General features: G+C 44.9%; 1 protein-coding gene across 2 annotated transcripts in view; it reads right to left on the bottom strand.

Annotated features, from left to right (window-relative positions):
- FAM227B (family with sequence similarity 227 member B) overlaps positions 1-20224 on the bottom strand; it is a 178442-nt gene that overhangs the window by 3622 nt on the left and 154596 nt on the right. Inside the window, exons 13-16 of one of the 2 annotated variants that reach the window (XM_065558152.1) lie at positions 19004-19164; positions 9452-9529; positions 8163-8237; positions 7605-7674 (exon numbers count right to left, since the gene is read on the bottom strand). In XM_065558152.1, coding sequence (XP_065414224.1) covers positions 7605-7674; positions 8163-8237; positions 9452-9529; positions 19004-19164 — 384 coding nt within the window. Of the gene's footprint in view, positions 1-7604; positions 7675-8162; positions 8238-9451; positions 9530-18838; positions 19165-20224 lie in introns of those variants that run through there. The other variant, XM_065558151.1, reaches the window with a different exon arrangement.

Below are 20224 nucleotides of genomic sequence, written 5' to 3'. Positions count from 1 at the left end.
TTTAACAAAATATGTTCTACTATTTTTGAGTTGTGCATCATGAAAAAGATATTTCCCCTAAACTACCAAATAGCCAAGCAGACTTTATGGTGGTCAGACAACTCAATAACAAATTGATTTTAATCTTTTTATGTGTTTGCAGAAATTTGGCTCACAGATGAAAAAGCTACAAATAATTGAAAGTTGCCCATTGACTATGGATAGAACTTAATTTCTGTTATTCTTTGACTGCTCATTGAGGAAACGATCCTCTCACCAGTGCCAAACCAAAGTAAATGGGTTTCGTGGAGGGTTGGCCTCCCTGGGAGGAGGGGGTGGAGGTGAGAGCAGGACTTGCAGATACTCTTGGCAGCCTCAGGGCTGCAAGAGTAATAATTAATAATGGAGCATCTGCAATCATGCTTCCTCTCCCCCCCAGGATAAATGGTTAGTGGCTCCAGCCTAGTCTACCCATCCCTTATAGTGGTGAGGAAGGAGTCTCTAGGAAATTCTGCTGTGTAGTATGCAACATTCTTGCTGCCTGCCCTGTGTAGTGGAACCTCAGAGGTTTTCTGGTGCCATGCAGCCTTGATGGACCAAGCAAGATTTGTCCCTGTGTACAGCTCTAGAGCTACGGAAGTTTGACTACAAAAATCTGCATTCAAATAGACATCTCTCAGAAGAGATGCAGTATTACCCGGGTGAGGAGTGAGTTCTGGGATGTGTCTGACCCAGTGAAGGAGGGGTGCCAGATTTGAACCAAGAGGCCAACACAGACTTCCAGACTTTCTCAGGAGTCTCACTGGGAACATGTAAGGGTAACATTAAAGGTGGGGACTTCTGCTCTTGGGGTGTCAGAAACAAACAGAACACTGAGGGATCAGAGAAATAAGCTGATGGTTCTCAGAGGAAGAAAGGCAAAGGTTTAAGTCAGGGCAGCTCAAGAAGAAGAACAGAACGATGGGATTGTAGGGAGATGAGTTAGAGGGATCTGGTTGGTAGGGAGAAGGAGGGCAATGAGGGATGTGGATAAGAGTAGGGAGAGAAGCAGAATTCCTCAGAAAGATTCTAAGTTGAAAACAGACCTCCTCTATGACTGCTTATATGAGCTTACATATGGGTTATATGCTGTTAATGTGTAGCAAATGTGCAGATTTTCAGCCAGACCTGCAAACAAGGCAGGCAGGGATCTTCCAGAAATGGCAAGATAAACTCAGATCTCCAAGAAAGAATAATTTGGCATTTAGTTTCCAAATTACTTTTCTCTGATCTCATTTATTACCATGTTGCCAGAAACCTTGGGTGTAAATCAGTTATTATTTATTCTTCTTCGAGTGATTGTTCACGTCCATTACACATTAGGTGTACGCGCGCCGCGTGCACGGACGTCGGAAACTTTTCCCCTTAGCGGCTCCCGTCGGGCCAGCAGGGCCCCCTCCTTCCCGCCAGAGTGGCGCCCCGCTCCAGGGTATATATATCCCTGCCGACCCGACCCCTCCAGTTCCTTCTTACCGTCCGTGGCGGCGTTGGAACAACTCTGTCTCTCGTCTGAGAGTGTCCCTTAGCAATAGTCATTAGTGTTATTAGCAGTTATCAGTTAGTTTGTAGTAGTGTTAAGCCAGTAGTTAACAGCTCATTAGGGTACTTAAAGTTCCTGCCGTGGTTGTTTGTTCAACCCCGGCACCGGCCTTGGGCGGCGGGGCATGCCGCACGCCCAAGGCTTTAAGGCTTGTGCCACGTGCCGCAGGCCTATGCCGTTGAGCGACCCCCACGCCTCGTGTCTCCGCTGCCTGGGGGAGGCTCACCAAAAAGAGCGCTGCAAGATCTGTAAGGCCTTCAAGCCTAGGACTAAGAAAGAAAGAGACTTTCGCCTTAAGCAGCTGCTCATGGAGACGGCATTACAGCCCTCCACTTCGACGGCACCGTCTGCCTCCGTGCGAAGCGCGCCGGCATCGGTGCGGGAACCGGCGCCGGTGGGTCAACCGAAGCCCACGGCACCGACCCAGCGGGGACATGTACGACGCCGGTCGTCTTCGCCGGCAAAAGTGAAGGGCCAACCTAAGGCCCGAGGACGCTCCCCGCACAAAAGGGCGGCACCGGCGAAAACCTTGAGTGCCCCTAAGGCCGGTACGGCCCCAGCACAGACCCCGGTAGTGGCTCCGGCGCCGAAAGGGCCGTCGAGCCCCGGGATGGGCGCGTCGAGTGAGGATGAAGGGCTGGAGGAGCTCTTGGAACAGCCCTCCACTCCGGACACGTTTGAGGCAGCTAAGGACCTCATTGCATTGTCCGTTGAGGCCCCTACACGCGCTGAGGACGCTCTGCCAAAGCTGCCACACAGAGGCAAGCCGGCGATGGTGCGCCCGTCACGGTCGCCGTCTCAGCACCGTTTCGGGAACCGGTCCCGGTCGAGCTCCGCCTCGGCGGACTCCCGGTTACCCTCAGCGCAGGAAGCACCGCAGCAGTCGGGCTTCAACAAGCGGTCGGCACCGACTCAGCAACCCAGCACGAGTCGGCACCGCGAAGTGTCGGCGGTACGTTACCCGAGGCCGACCAGCCGTAGCCGTTCCCGGTCCCGCCGGTACCGTTCCAGGTCCAGGTCGGCGAGACGCTATTCCAGATCCTGGTCGCGGAGGCGCTACTCCCCAAACCCGGACCGGCACCATCCTTCGGCTCCGCCGTGGCCTTCCAGGTCACCGTCCGTGGTCTCGGGGACTGACTCGGACCGGTACGGCGGATATGGCCATAGGTCGCAGGCCAGCAGGGACTATGGCCATTCTCAATGGGGCCAGCCGAGCCAATGGCCATTCTGGACACCCTGGGCCTACCACCAGCAAGGGCCCCCATCGAGGGCCTCGAGATCCGGGCCACCGGGGTACCGATCCCGCTCCCCGCGGCACCGTCTGCCATCGCATAAGGAGGCAACGGTCTCTAGACCACCGGAGCGGGAAGGAGTGTACTCGGCACCGAGTACGGTACCGTCCCAGTCCCACACTGCGGGTCAGGCCCCAGAGGAGCAACTGGTCGATGCCGGGTTGCAGGACACTGAGGAGGGGCAGAAGGCTCCGACCTCTTCCTCCTCGCCAGATGAGGCAGTAGCGGGCACCATGGTGTCCGGCCCTCCCCCGATTGACCATCGGGCACACCAAGACCTGCTTCGCAGGGTAGCCCTCAATCTGGGCTTGCAAGCGGAGGAGACCGTAGAACAGGAAGACCCCATGGTCGATATCCTGAGCCCAGAGGGCCCCTCCAGAGTCGCTCTCCCGATCATACGGACAGTACAGTCCAACTATAAGACGGTGTGGCAAACGCCGGCCTCCAGTGCACCGACTGCAAGAGGCGTGGAGAGGAAATACTTCGCCCCATCTAGAGGGTTCGACTTCCTCTTTTTACACCCGTCCCCTTGTTCGCTGGTGGTCTCGGCGGTCAACGAGAGAGAGCGTCATGGCCAGCAAGCTCCGGCCCCCAAGGGCAAGGAAGCTAAGCGACTGGACTTGTTCGGGAGGAAAGTCTATTCCTCTGGGGGCCTTCAACTGAGGATCGCCAATCAGCAGGCGATTCTGAACAGGCACAATTTTAACTCTTGGGCATCAGTCGCCAAGTTTAAGGACTCCCTCCCACCTGACGCGCATCAGGAGTTCACGGCCCTGGTGGACGAGGGGATGGCGGTGGCCAAGACCTCATTGCAGGCCTCCCTTGACTCAGCCGATGCTGCGGCTAGAACAATCGCGTCAGGAGTCGTGATGAGGCGTTCGGCGTGGTTACAGGCTTCAGGTCTTCCACCAGAGGTGCAAACCACACTGCAGGACCTCCCGTTTGAAGGTTCGGGCTTGTTCTCCGACCAAACGGACGCCAGGCTACATAGCCTTAAGGACTCGCGTGCGACCCTTAAGTCGTTGGGTATGCACACCCCGGTAACGCAGCATAAGCCCTTTAAACCCCAGCCACCGCAGAGGCAATACCACCCTCGCCCCCGGCACGAGCCTTACCGCCGTCGAGGCAGGGATAACAGGCGGAGACGTAACAATACACCTAACCAAGGCCAGAGTCACGGCCAGGGCAAGCCGCAGCCAGGGAATAAACCAGGCTTTTGAAGCTACGCCCGAGGACAGCGTACCACTTTCTATACCGGATCCTCCTCTGGGTTTCAAGGACCGCCTGTCCCATTTCTACCGGGGCTGGTTGCGCATAACATCGGACCGCTGGGTCCTGCGCACAGTGAAGGCGGGCTATACCCTCCAGTTTTCCTCGCCCCCTCCCTGCCATCCCCCTTCCCCGTCCCTCTTCAGGGACCCTTCTCACGAGCAACTCCTCATACACGAGGTACAGACCCTTCTCGCTGCAGGAGCAGTAGAAGAGGTCCCACCAGACCTAAGGGGAAAAGGATTCTATTCCAGATACTTCCTGATCCCCAAGGCGAAAGGGGGCCTCCGTCCTATTTTGGACCTGCGCGATCTAAACAAGTTTTTGATCAAAGCGCGCTTCCGTATGGTCTCCCTTGGAACTATTATCCCATCCCTGGATCCGGGGGATTGGTATGCTGCCCTCGATATGAAAGATGCCTATTTTCACATCGCAATCAATCCGGCCCACAGGCGGTTTCTGCGCTTCGTTGTCAACCAGCGCCATTTCCAATTTACGGTCCTGCCCTTCGGCCTGGCATCAGCACCACGAGTGTTTACGAAGTACATGTCCGTGGTAGCAGCCTTCCTTCGAAAAAGAAGGATGTGTGTGTTCCCGTACCTGGACGATTGGCTTCTCGCGGGCAGGTCGGAGGCCGAGGTCCGATCTCATGTGACGCTGGCCTTGCAGACGTTTGACAAGCTCGGCCTCCGGGTCAATGTGCCCAAGTCCATGTTAGTCCCCACACAGAGACTGGACTTCATAGGTGCGACCCTGGACTCGGTAGCCGCACAGGCAAGCCTACCAGAGACACGGTTCATGTCAATTCAGAGAGCTGTAAGCTCGGTCCAAAAATTCCCCACAACAACGGCAAGGTGTTGCATGCAGCTTCTGGGGCATATGGCAGCTTGCACACACGTGGTCAGACATGCTCGCCTAAGGCTCCGGCCTTTACAGTTGTGGTTCGCCCGCACGCATCGCCCCAACAGAGACCCATTGGATCAAGTAGTCACGATCCCAAACCAGGTGCTGAGCTCGCTCCGCTGGTGGCTCGATCACCAACAGGTATGCGAAGGGATCCCCTTCGCTGCCCCACAGCCCACTCTGACGTTGGTAACAGATGCATCGGACCTGGGTTGGGGAGCGCACCTGGGGGAACTGCGGACCCAAGGGCTGTGGTCCAGAGAAGACAAGCTGCTTCACATCAATCTGAAGGAGCTAAGAGCGGTTCGCCTCGCCTGTCAGACCTTCCGCGCCACCATAAAAGGTCACAGCGTGGCAGTCCTGACGGACAACACTACCGCCATGTTCTATATAAACAAGCAGGGCGGGTCCCGGTCTTCTCCCCTCTGTCGCGAGGCACTCCAATTATGGGACTTCTGTATAGCCCATGCGATACACCTCATCGCGACGTATCTTCCGGGGATTCAAAATGGCTTAGCGGACCGCCTCAGCCGATCCTACCGAATGCACGAATGGACGTTGAGGCGAGACGTCCTGCATTCGATCTTCCGGAGGTGGGGCTTTCCCCGGGTGGATCTATTCGCCACCAGGGACAACAGCCAATGCCCTCAGTTCTGCTCATTCCAGAACCTCAGCCGAGGATCATTAGCAGATGCCTTCATGATCCCATGGGGAGGGAGCCTGAGATATGCCTTCCCTCCGTTCCCACTCATACACAAGGTTCTCCTCAAGACCTGCAGGGACAGGGCGACGATCATACTTATCGCCCCGGCCTGGCCACGCCAGCATTGGTTCACGTCCCTGCTGGAACTGTCCATAGCCGATCCAATCATCCTCCCCCTCCATCGTGACCTAGTCACACAAGACAAAGGTCGCCTACTCCACCCGAACCTGTCTTCGCTACATCTCACGGCATGGTATCTCTCTGGCTGAACGATGCAGAACACAGGTGCTCTCACCGGGTTCAACAAATCCTCCTTAATAGTAGAAAGCCCTCTACAAGAGCGACCTACCTGGCAAAATGGAAAAGGTTCTCCCACTGGTGCGAGCCTCTACGCATACGGCCTTTACAAGCCTCAGTTCCCTTAATCTTGGACTACCTACTGCACCTCAAGAATCAAGGCCTTGTGCCCGCCTCGATTAGAGTGCATTTAGCTGCTATTTCAGCTTTCCATCCAGGAGAGTTGGGAGTGTCAGTGTTCTCCAACCCCACAGTGGCCCGATTCCTCAAGGGGCTGGACAGGGTGTTTCCCTACTCGCGCCCGCCTGTCCCGGCGTGGAATCTGAACCTGGTCCTAACAAGACTCATGGGTCCCCCCTTTGAGCCCCTAGCCTCTTGCTCCCTCACGCACCTCTCGTGGAAGGTGGCGTTTCTCGTGGCCATCACGTCGGCCAGAAGGGTATCTGAATTGAGGGCCCTCACTTCGGAACCACCCTATACAGTGTTCCATAAGGATAAGGTGCAACTGAGGCCGCACCCCAAATTCCTTCCAAAAGTGGTATCGCAGTTTCACATGGGGCAGGACATTTGCCTACCGGTATTCTTTCCTAAACCCCATACAGACCCTCACCACCGCAGCCTACATACCCTGGATGTTCGAAGGGCGTTGGCATTCTACCTGGAGCGGACCAGGTCGTTCCGCAGAACACCTCAGCTGTTCATTGCTATTGCGGAACGTATGAAAGGCTTGCCTATCTCGACACAGCGCTTGTCGGCATGGATTGTGCATTGTATACGCACCTGTTATGAGCTCGCCAATGTTCCGGCCCTGGAGATCCGGGCCCACTCTACTAGGGCCCAAGCGTCCTCAACGGCCTTCTTGGCGCAGGTCCCTATCCAGGAGATCTGTAAGGCGGCCACCTGGTCGTCCGTACATACGTTCACAGCCCACTACGCGATCCATCATCAGGCCAGAGAGGACGCAATGGTCGGGCGGGCTGTGCTACAGTCAGTTGTACCTTGACTCCTACCCACCTCCAATGGTAAGCTTGGGAATCACCTAATGTGTAATGGACGTGAACAATCACTCGAAGAAGAAAGAACGGTTACTTACCTTCTGTAACTGTTGTTCTTCGAGATGTGTTGTTCACGTCCATTACACTTCCCACCCTCCTTCCCCTCTGTCGGAGTCTCCGGCAAGAAGGAACCGGAGGGGTCGGGTCGGCAGGGATATATATACCCTGGAGCGGGGCGCCGCTCTGGCGGGAAGGAGGGGGCCCTGCCGGCCCGACGGGAGCCGCTAAGGGAAAAAGTTTCCGACGTCCGTGCACGCGGCGCGCGTACACCTAATGTGTAATGGACGTGAACAACACATCTCGAAGAACAACAGTTACAGAAGGTAAGTAACCGTTCTTTTTCCTTTATAAGTACATAACAGCCACCATAGCATATTATGCACTGTACCATTCACAGGCCTGCTTTTCTAATGGCTTAGGTGTGTATTATGTTTGCCCAAGTCATAAGAAAATCTGGATCATATTTTTGAGATTTGGAAGGAGACTGGAGAGACTGTTTTTATTACTGCATTATTATAATTACATACCAGTTCATGCATTAACATATCTGCGCTCAGCCTTAGTTCAGAGGGATTCTTGGAGGTGCTCTCTGTCAGTCTAGGAACAGAATAAAGGATTTTTTGCATCAGCAACATTTTAGTAGAAGTTGGGCATGACATTTTTTGTAGTTTCTGAATGTCCCCAAGTATGTAGAGGTCAGTTTTCATGGTTCATCAAGCTGCAATAAGTTTCATAGTTGAGCTATCAGTAAGTCTGTTAACAGATATCTTTATCGATGAACTAATCATAGAATCATAGACATATAGGGCTGGAAGGGAAGTTGGAAGGGACCTGGAAGTCCGGCCCTCATGCACTGAGGCGGGACCAAGTAAACATAGACCATGCCTGACAGGTGTTTGTCCAACCTGTTCTTAAAAACCTCCAATGATGGGGATTCCACAGCCTCCCTTGAAAGTCTATTGAAGATCTTAACTACCCTCATGGAAAGGTTTTCCTAATATCTAAGCTAAATTTTCCTTGCTGCATATTAAACTCATTACTTTTTAGGGAAAACCTTCAAATGTTGTAAAATGGTTAAAGCAAACCTTCTAAACGTCTGGTTAATTTCTTTTCTCTGCTTTTCTATTTCTGAAATGTCTTCTCTACACTTATTCTGAAATCTGCAAAACCAAAATTGAGTACATAAAATTATTTAACTGCTTTCAATGGGAATTCCAAATTACTCAACTTGCACACATAAGAAATGTATTCCAGCATTTTATGCAGTCACTGAAAATATGAGAAAAGGGAATTTTTAACTTTTATTTGTTATTTAAAGGAGAAGTTGATGAAACTTTATGGTTGGTATTTTAAAACTTCTCCAGCGATCAAAGAAACCTAGCAGAAACAAACTATGCGAACATTAAGGGTTAGAAATAAAGACTGACAATATATTGGGCTTTTATGGTTATAAGAAAGCATTGAGCTCCGTTAATTATTGAAATATGGGCAGTGAGGAGAGGGACCACAAAGAAGGGGAAAGTTATACATGTTATAGGTCTATCCTGTTGCCTTACCTGTGAAGAAATCTCTGCATAGCAATAACAGTAAAACTAAACATCCCCAAAGTGCTATACAAACATCTAGAGAAGCAGCTACTACCCAGAAAGCATGACGAAAACCTCAGTGTGTATGTGAGTTTCTAGCACAGCTCAGACTTCTGTATATGCTGCGACCATGTTTAAAACAAGGAAGTCTTTCCAGAATCGTGTTTATTTAAATCAGCGTTTTTTCTGACTCAAGGGACAAAATATTTTCTACCCTTTTTTAGCTAAAAGAATTCATATTTAAAGTAGCTTGTTTTTTAAAAAATAGCAGAGAACTTGAGCAGTGGTAACGCATCCTATAGTGTGCATTATAGTTATTGATGCAGTACGATGGATGGTTTTTATCTTAATATAATGGCTATGAATGTAACATTCAATGGCTGCAGAGTGAGTTTAATCCTACTGTGCAATAGAGGAGATCTAAATCTTTCCAAAAGGATTGATAGTAAAGATACTGCCAGACTTTTAACTGTAGCAGCATTGCCTGGTGCCATATTAATACTCTGTATTATCTTAATCCTATTGACAAGCACTTCTCCAGCACAGTATTCACTGGTTTCATATCTTGTGCACGTGGGGCCTGCTCTTGTTCCACTTTGGAATCAAGGGGAGTTTTGCCATTTACTTCAATGCGGGGAGGAGGTAATCAAAGCTGTATTTTTGACATTTAGTATATATGGCAATCCAATAGATAGTAATTATTTACATTCTATCTGAGGAAAGGGTTAGTACCCGGACTGGTATCACTCTAATGCCCACATGTATTTTAAAAACTGCTTTAAACTTACACAGTATAATCCTCCCGGAATTTCCTTCTGAGCCTTCGTGTCTCTTTAATAACTTCTTGATAAGTTGGAGCAACTGGCGTGCTACAATTGCAGTCAAGTGAAAAGATTTCTATTTTCAGACATTTTGGGAAGTTAATTGGCATGCTATATATCCCAATCAAATTTACAGAAGGACAAAATCAAAGAAAGTTACCCCCCAAAACAACATTCAGTTCAGATCTGTGTTGTTCTAAAAAAAGATACTACAATAATTAAACTGTAACTGTTATGGCTAGTATTGAATGATCAGTTTACAGATATGAAATATATGCATCATCAGACAATTAAGTGAAATGAACTGTAGAAAGGATTCCTATTGAGAAATAAGAACCCACAAAAGCAGACTGTTATGGTTCAGCATTATTCACACTGTAAACTAAGCATGTGGAATGTTCAATTACATAATAAAAGTTTATTTCAAGACAGTTGCAGGACTGGTTAATGGTAGGATGGCGCAATATAAAAAACGATGCCAAAGGAAAGGTGATATTTTAATTGGAAATTGTGCTCTGTGACCTAATTACACTAAACCAGACTGATGGATATTCTGTGTGCTTGTGGTTGTCAGGCAGACAGAGACAACCAGTCATCCTGTCACAACCCTGTATTCTCAGCTCTTTTGTTTTAGCTTTTCTCCTTTTGCCATTCCATTACCAATAACACAAAGACAAAAAATTATCCCTACCCTTAATCTAATCCCTTAATATGTGCCCCCTATTTCTGGTCTCATGTCAAAGAATAATTTTCAGGTAATGATCTTCATGTTCCATGAAGCCTGCACTTCTAAAGGATAGTCTGATTGACCTTCCTGTGGATTTCTGCATGGATTTTAAACTGTTACTTAACAATGGAAAAAACTGAAATTACACTGCTGGAGAGGGTCTGTTCATAAGAATGCAAGGAAATCTTCATAGCCTTCAGTTTATCCTTGGCCTTCACCTCTGTTAATCAACCTGGTTCACAGCAATAAGATGACAGCTGCCAGGAAGCTGGTGGAAGCATTGCTCTCCTCCATGTTGTAGGGCGGTGATTCTCAAACCCCTTTTGCACAGCAAGCCTCTGAGTGAGACCCCTGTATAAATATTTTAAAAAGTGTTTTTAATTTAACACTATTTTTAAATGATGTTTGTTAATAGCACTTTTCACAGCAGACTTGCTAGCTTGCTGGGAGGCATTTACTCGCAACCTCCACATAATAACTTTGCAACCCCTTTAGGGGTCGTAACCCCCAGTTTGAGAACCTGTTGTAGGGCTTGATCCTGCCACTGACATCAGTACCTCCCACGATGAGCTCCTTATTTACAAAGGAACAGATTCTGCCACCCCTATTCACACTGAATACTACTCAACACCTTCCCGGTCTCATTTATTTCAGTGGGACTTTATTACTCAGCATGAATCTGGCCCTAATGGTCTGAATTGCTGTTTCACTCTAAACTGATTGATAGTTTTTGTTAGACTTGCTGCTTCTGCAGAGATTTGTTCCTTGGTTTTACTTCAGCATCTAAGTCTTAAGTACAGGAAAATGCCAAGATAGAAGGAAAAAAGAAAGCTTCAGTCCAAGCCATTGGAAAGATTCCTGAGGTCTGCTCCAATGCTTTAGCAGTAAAATCAGCAGATGAACATTGTCTCACTTGGGGTGAAATCCTGGCCTCCTTGATGTCAGTGGGAGTTTTGCCATTGACTTCAGTGGAGCCAGGATTTCATCTTCAGTTCCTGGCACTCAGTTCCTCGCAGTGCAAGATTCCTACTGAGAAAAGTGCAAAATGAGAGTAAAAATATTATCAAGTGAGGCTGAAAGTATTAACCACCTTTCAGATTAATCATTAAAATGTTATGGAAATTAAAAGTAAAACCTTGAGATTACTTGGTATTTAAGAATTGGTGGTTGATGTAGAAGCAACAAATGAGATGCATCAAATGCTCATTGGGTTTATTGACTAGAATTTAAATTGGAAAGAATCTCAGATAACAGGCAAAAAAATTTCTACTGCACCCCCAAATTAAATCAATCGGATTATTTAACTTTCTCAAAATTCGTGATGAATTGATCTTTGCCAGGAGAATTAATACTTGGGAGACAATATGTATTAATATTGAAGAGATAAAAAAGAAATGTACCTTCTCTCCAATGATGATCTTGGCACATCAGACACAATTCAATACAAAAGTTACTTACAGCTGGAACACATTGGTGCCCAAGCAACTGTCTTCTTTCCAGCCAAATTGGGTGTGATTTTGGATGGGAATTAAAAATCTTCTCTTTGACAATGATCAAAACAAATGGTTTCTTGACTTCAAATTAGTTAATCAAGGGATCCTGAAGCAGATTTGGATACAAGTTGTAGTGCAGTTTCCACTGAAGGTATTATTAAAGACTTTCTCTTTGCCTGATTAATCTAATGAAGTTCATTTGTTTTCACTGTAGAGCTACTTCCAGGTGTCCTAAGTGATCTTTTGAGCTATGTTCGCTAATGAGTTAACTTTTTTTTGGTCTTGGGTGACAGACATTTTTAATTTTGTTCGTTATGCTGCTTTAATTTTTTTGTGATTTTTTTCATTAATTCAATCTATGATTGATATTTGAGCAAATTGTACTGATTAATTGTTGGAGAATTGTTTTCCTTTCCCCTAACTGAATATGTGTGATTAGAATCTTTCATTATCTTCCTTTCTTGTAACCCTTGTTTTCCCCTTCCTATAGAATATTGAGATGTGTTTATGGAATCTGATTTTTTTTAAAGATTCAAACAAATATATAAATAAAAAATGCAAAATGATCAAAGTCTAGTGTTCCTTATATGCAAGTTATATGATGGCTTCTCTCTGAAGAATTTAGGCAGAACTGGGTGAGAAAAACGCATTCTTGAAGAGGAATTTAGACAGCCATTTTTGAGAAGAAATAGGAACTGTACAGGCTACGAGTCTTTTTGAAATTCTACAGAACCTAACCCCAACTCCCTTACTTCCATAGCTGAGTTAACAACCACACTAAAAAATAGGAAATAAAATGTATCTGAACCAAGGGACTCTAGTAAGGATTTACAGAACTTCCTTAAAATTAAGTGAAGGCTGCATAGTAGAGACATATACTTGATCTAAGCCAGATATTAACTATGACCTCAAGGAACTTAATGGGGGGGGGGGGGGGAGGGGGGCTGAAGACCAAGAAAAATACTATTACATTGCTTTTAAAATCTTTTATGGCAAAAGCCTGAACCCTGAGGGTATTTTCAACTAAATTCCTGTATAATTCTTTATGGAGGAAATCAACTATGTCAACAGCAGAACAGATGATGAGTTTTCAAAACCCTTTTCTTTAGTTCCTTCTTCTCACAAGCCCAGCTGACAGAGTGAAAGGTTGTGGACTAATGTCCTGGCCAGGTCTTTGTTTCTTGGTGGAGATAAACAGATGTAGCTGAAGATCTGTAACTCAGAAAAGGCTAATGGGGAGGTGATGGGCCACTGTTGAAGCTGATTTTCAGTACTTCCCAGCAGGGAAGCAAGATGCCAGCTTCTTTGAAAGAAGCAGTTACTACAACCTCACTCCAAATAAATAAAGAAAAAAATCTTAAAGAAATAACTCTTCAGTTATTGCCCTGTTTCAATATTCAGAGTGTTCAGATTTCCTTGATTCCAGTCAATTTGTTTGTTTGGACTGGATGTAGCATAGAAACTGTATTGATCTTGCTGGTTGATAGTTGATAATCTCGGTATCCAGGTTCACTCTCTTAGGTCTGTCAACTGTCTTCTTGACTTTTGACCATGGGGTACTATTCATACAACTGTGGACTCTAGCTGGGTTAGATGGAGTGACTACTGGTGCAATCCACAAAGATAATTAGGCACCTAAGTCCCCTGGGTAGGCATCTAAGTCACATTTTGTAGGCACCACTGTGAAACACAAAACTGCTGTTCAATTGCTTCCTAACCCTGTAGGGGCCTAAACTCACTCAGCCCTGACATTTTTGCCTCTGGAGTATGCGCTCTGCAGCCTCACTCCAGGTATCTGGGCGCCTGTCTTCTGTGTAAGGTCCTGGGCGATTCACAAACTGGGAAAGAGCCATTTGGCCACCCAAGTTGTGTGAAGGTGCCTGATCCGGTAGGTATGCTGATAGGGCACCTATCAGATCAGGCCCCTCAGGCAAGTTCACGTCAAACAGCTTGAGTGGGGAGGGGACTCCCCCTTAAAACTGTCAGCCTCGTGGATAAGGTACTCACCTCTGATGTGGGAGACCCCCTGCCTGGTTTGAGTCCCTCTTCCTCCTGAGGAGGAAGAAAGGATTTGAACAGGGATCGGCTACCTCTCAAGTGAGTGCCCTAATCACTAGACTATAGAGGCATTCAATCTCTTTCATTGGCCCAATTAAGACGTCATTATTAAATTATGTAATTAAAGTGGAACAACTTCAATAGGAGAAATTGAGGACATGCCACATTAGAGTATTTCATAGCTTAGTGGTTAGAACTCTTATGTGAGCCTCGGCAGATCCCTATTCAAATCCCTTCTCCTCATCAGGAAGAGGGGGGTGTGAACCAAGGGAGCTCCCACATGCTGGATGAGTATCCTATCGATGAGGCTGAAGGTTACAACAGAGGGCCTTCCTCTCCCCTGGCTGTTTTGTTTCAGACTGACCCGTGACTTAGGCAGCTGAACACGTATCTTTCCCCAGTTGCTGGGTCACAAGTGACATGGGTGCCTCCCTGCAACCCAGACTTAGGTGCCTGTCTCTGTGTGAGGGGCAGGGCTTAGCACACAGTCCTCTAGTCAGTATGTCCCATTGGGTAACTGAGGTGGCGCCCGACCTACCATGCTGGTATTGTGGCTCACATTCTAAGGCACCTCTCTCTCCCTATTTATTATATAGGGAGCCTAGGTCCCTAACTCAGGCTTTGTGGATTGCAGTGTTGTTCCTGTGATTTTCTAGGCACCACAACACTCAGCATCGCAATGCCTAAATTCCTTTGTGTATCCCACCCTACTTTTCTTCAGAGAGATGACAAAATAGTTTTAAATAATTGCTTATCTGCCCCCATGTGCTCTGCTACGGAAGATCCCACCAGATTTTGTTCTTCTGGCACCCAAATTCCTTATACAAGTTTGCAAAAGATAAGCTATTGTATAGTCAATTGTCACTGAGTAGCCTTCACATTATTAGATGGATTCTATAATCTGTGTCCTTTACTCGATACTAGCTAGTTTGTTAGTGGATTTCCATCATAGAATGATGTAATGAGTTATGGGATCTATAAAATGTAGCTGTTAGCATTAAATTAAAATAGCAGTCTCACCTCAGTTCATTCTTTCCAGACCCTCTTTCTGTTCTTCCTCCTTCGGCTGCCCACATACAGCAAGAAAATCATATTTAGAGCCACTGTAGTTGATGGCAGAAGGATCTTGTGAAAGCAACATTAACTTCTTGTAGCAATCTGAGTGATGAAGCTTGATGGTAGTTAAGTACATTTTTTATTTCATCATTAACAAAGTGGCAGTGAGTTTGTGAGCTCTGCCAAACAAGCCTAAAGGGTTTGGTTTTTACAAAGTTTGAAATTCAATGGTTTGTTTTAGCTCCACTAATGAGATACTTTTTCCTCCATCAGTGTAGGTGGTTTTGTATTTCCTAAATGAAATTAGAACACCAGTTGTTGCCTGATGTTTTTATTTATCTTTGAAAGTGCCGACTACTGGGCTGGTTTTCATAGTTTTAGTGTTTCCAGAATGGACTTTTGTACTCTGCATTTCTATGTCTAGGAAGTATTTAGTGAGAAGGATGATACTTAGAACTCTGATTTTATGGCATCTCCTCTTATTTGCTTTGTATGTTCAATGGAGGCTGTCTTTAGTTCCTACATATATTTTCTGGAGATAAGGAGTTTCTTTTTCTTGTAAATTATGACTTTGTAACAAGTGCTATTAATGACAAAGGGAGTAACCATTCTTCTCCAAAGATGCTCTAAGTCTGCGGCCAAAATTGTGCACTTGAGTTATTTTATGATGTTCCGTGCTGCGTCAAGATCTGAGTGGTGCACTGAAATGTAGATATTTGTCCATGTTTTAGGGGTTTTTAGATTTTTCTTAACATGTCTTCATGAGCTGCCTCCTGCTCATTATTTAATGCATGAAAGACCATCCATCTTGTTCTGTTTTAGCTGTGAAATGAATAGATGGTTTTAAGCTTGTGACGGGTTGGATCATAAAACCCCCTTTGGGACTGCCAACTGATGTGCTGAGACTACTTCTAACCTGCTTTCCCTGCCAGCTTGGGACTCCAGAACCTTGTCTGTTTGAGCCAGACACGCTAGCCTGCTACAAACCCAGACCAAGGTCTGAACAACGTCCCTCAGAAGCTGCAGGCTTGAGTGAAAACAGTTTAAGAAGTGTTTCTGTCCCCAACACTCAGATGCCCAGCTCCCAATGGGGTCCAAACCCCAAATAAATCCGTTTTACCCTGTATACGCTTATACAGGATAAACTCATAAATTGTTCACCCTCTATAACACTGATAGGGAGATATACACAGCTGTTTGCCCCCCCAGGTATTAATACATATTCTGGGTTAATTAATAAGTAAAAAAGTGATTTTATTAAATACAAAAAGTAGGATTTAAGTTGTTCCAAGTAATAACAGACAGAACAAAATGAATTACCAAGCAAAATAAAATAAAACACGCAAGTCTACACCTAATACAGTAAGAGTGTTTCCCAAACTTGGGACGTCGCTTGTGTAGGGAAAGCCCCTGGCGGGCCGGGCCGGTTTGTTTACCTGCCGCATCCGCAGGTTCGGCCGATCACGACTCCCACTGGCCGCGGTTCACTGCTCCAGGCCAATGGGAGCTGCTGGAAGTGGCGGCCAGTATGTCCCTTGGCCCGCGCCACTTCCAGCGGCTCCCATTGGCCTGGAGCAGCAAACCACGGCCAGTGGGAGCCACGATCGGCCGGACCTGCAGACGTAGCAGGTAAACAAACCTGCCCGGCCCGTCAGGGGCTTTCCCTACATAAGCGGCGTCCCAAGTTTGGGAAACATTGCAGTAAGACAATGATTACAGATGAAATCTCACGCTCAGAGATGTTCCAGTAAGTGTCTTTTACAGACTAGCCTTCTTTTAGTCTAGGTCCAGCAATCACTCACACCACCCGTGGTTACTGTTCTTTGTTCCAGTTTCTTTCAGGTATCCTTTGGGGGTGGAGAGGCTATCTCTTGAGCCAGCTGAAGACAAAATGGAGGGGTCTCCCAGGGGCTTAAAAGACTTTCTCTTGTGGGTGGTCCCCCTCCCTCCCCCCGTGTAGAATCCCAGCTACAAGATGGAGTTTTGGAGTCACATAGGCAAGTCACATGTCCATGCATCACTCAGAATTTTACAGGTGGCAGCCATTGTTCACATGCTACCTTGAATGTCCTCAGGTAGACTTCTTATGTGGATTGGAGTCTTCCAAGAGCCACTGTCCGTTTGACTGGGCACTTAACTTGCAAATTCCTTTCTAAAGAAGCTGACCAAATGCCTTCCTAAGGCTACTTAAAATCAAACAAGTACACAGCCAATATTCATAACTTAGAATATAAAAATGATACATGCATACAAATAGGATGAATATATTCAGTAGAACATAACCTTTGCAAAGATATGTTACACGGCATATGTAGCATAAAACATATTCCAGTTATGTCATATTTACATTCATAAGCATATTTCCATAAAGCTTTATGGGATGCAACGTCACGAAGCTATTAAATCAAGCTATGAAAAACATCAACATCTTGTTTTTTAGGGATGACTTGGATGTGGGCTATATAGTGTTTCCAGCATTTAGAAAGTGAGACTGTAATAAAACCTGTGATTCATGAATTCACAATTCATACTTTTCAGAGAGAAAATCTGAACATTTTTGAAAATCAAGATCATGCACATTGTGTATTACAATGAAAGTTGCTACAAAAGCTGATGTATGAACCACCCATGGGTTAATTTACCTATTTAATCTTTATATATAAAGGGACAAATGACGGCTGCCCAGCGTGGGTGCACTCAAGGGGAAGCGTCTGCATTCAGCATACCCATACACAAGGCAGATAATCTATTTTTGGGGCCCTCTGCTCACAATCTGAAGAACACCTTAGCAATATTTTTAGTCTAACCTCCCATAACCAGATTTCACAAAAAGACTGAACTTATCCCACTAGTCAGCTTAATAACAACATTACTAACTTGTGTCTTGCATATTTCAAGAAAATAAGAGAAACCTCAAAGAATATTAAAAATAGTAAGTTATAAAATGTAAAAGGACATAAATGAATCTTCCAGTATACCACACGTTATTGCAGAACTTGCCATACTCAGTGGAGTTGCTCAGGATTTAAACTGCTGTAACGAAGGTCAGAATCTGGCCCCTAACATACTGAAGTAATTGGAATTACATTGGAGTACAGCTGGAGAGAGAGAAGAATCAGGCCTATAATATCCACTGGCATTAATGTACTGTGTAAATGAACTGTGACTTCAGTTAAACTGTATTAGCTACTATGTAAATAATTATAAAGCACTATCTCTAATACTAAAAATCCTGATCCAGTATAACTAAAATAAAGATTGATATTTAAATCCCTACCAAAAATGAAATAAACTGCCAAACGGTTGCAGAACAGTCCCCCTCCCCCCATTCCCAATCTATCATGTGGAAACATTTTGGTACACTGGAGATCCCAACTATGAAAATTCACATCAGAAAATGCCTGAGGGAACTCATGTATTAATCTTTATAGAGAATCATTAAATCCACCAAAAACAGACAAGCTGGAAACAATTATACACGTAAGAAAGAACAAAATTAATTAATAAACCCTCAGTTTCCAAACTCATTGGTTTAAAATGTAAACACAAGTGATAGGTACACTGTAGTCACCACAACACAACAGATGCAATCTCCCAAGGTTTAGGCAGGCCTATACCAGAGATGTGTCCAGATCACACAGTTCATATCCAGGTTCAGATCTGAATCTGAACTTATTTAGAGGAGTTTGGATCCAGGGTTCTGATTCAAGCTGAAAATAGAAATAGGTTGATCTGTGAAGCTGGAATTCGGATATGAATTTCCCTAATATTTGGGAAGTTTTGGATTTATGTTTCTGGTTCAGACTTATCTCTGATATATGAATATAAAAGACAAAAAGTTATGGAGAAGTTTCATGTAGTCATTTTAAATAATATGTTATGTTAAGGGATAACAGGATCAGGGACCAATCACATTCCATCTTTATGCTGTACATCTGCTAAATTTTTCTGTTTTGCTCTAACCGCTTGATGAGATATTCTGCATTACTGTGGTCTGTTTTAGTCTAGCGAAGAGAAAACTGTCAGACTATCTTGAACATAATGGAAAAAGAAAACAAAATGCATGGGTAGACTTTAGAAATGCATTCACTTTTTTTTTCCTTTGGCTATATTAAACCATTTTAGTTAAAGGCTTAGAAGAATGGTTTATAAAAACACAGCTCAGATTACAGCAGAAAAGGATATGGTAGCTTGCAAATTTCAGTACGATTCATCTTGTAAGTCAAAGAGCTTGAGACACCATCAGTGATTTCATGCAGCTTAAGATAATATGAGACCAGAGGACTTCGACCACCGATTCTGAAGAGTACACGCTGGAAGTCGGGACCTGAGCCAATATAACAGGACTGTACAGAGTGGATAAAGGTCAGCTAAGCATATTATTATAGGACTAATTTTCTTGCAAATATAATAATATAGCAAAATGGAATTTTGGATATACATATTATCAAATATCCTTGATGAGAAATGAAATTCTTTTTTTCTAAAAATCCTTAAATTATAAAAAAGTTAATATGCTACTTATTGTGAACCCAGGATAACCAGATACTATTGTCTCTATAGAAGACTGGGGGTAGTCATCTGTGCTAAAACACGGGAATGCACTTGTGTTTCTTGTCAGTATTATAGGAGACTGTATCACGTCTTTACTTAACATAGTAAAACTCCCATAGACTTCAATCACAGCAAGGTCAAGTCCTTTGAGGTGAAATTTCTCCTGAGGCACATGAACAACAACTGCCAGTAAACTCCAGCTCATTTTAATTATATTTTATATCAATGCAATCTATTAGGAATATTCAATTTAAACTAATATGTGTGTTAAATGACTATCCTGTGGTTACTGAACTTCATTTCAAACTATATTGTACAATATTCATGCTTATTATGGGAGATCACAATCTGGCTATTGTTAATGCTAATGCAGAGCTAAGATACTCATGTACTAAGGTGAGTAGGAACTTTATAAATGGAGAGGAAGAGGGATGAACAAAAAGATTAGACGGAAGTGGAATAAACCCAGGCATTGGGACTTGTCAACAAAAGGAAATGACTGACATGAACACAGTTTTAAATTTTTTGACAAAGTAATATTAAGTGTAACTTGTAACAATACTAGGTAAAAATTGAACTTTTGTCTGATTTTATTTTTAAGCAGATGCTGTAATTTAAAGGGACTAAAGATAAACATTTTTCTGGAATTTAAGGCCAGATCCACAGCTGGTGCAATTCAGCAGGACTTCCCTGGCGCTACGATGAATTACCCTAGCTAAGGATTTGACCCTATATGTAAACACACACTTTTTTAAAAAAACACATTACTAATAATACCATAATTAAAAGTGAAAAAACATTAAATTCCAATTTACTTGATATGATTTATCCCCTTTCTTTTTCAGTATTTTT

The sequence above is a fragment of the Chrysemys picta genome, chromosome 10 (genome assembly GCF_011386835.1).
Source record: "Chrysemys picta bellii isolate R12L10 chromosome 10, ASM1138683v2, whole genome shotgun sequence".
Classification (NCBI taxonomy): Eukaryota; Metazoa; Chordata; order Testudines; family Emydidae; genus Chrysemys; species Chrysemys picta.
The sequence above is the reverse complement of the archived record's forward strand: the minus strand, read 5'-3'. Positions and strand labels throughout refer to the sequence as shown.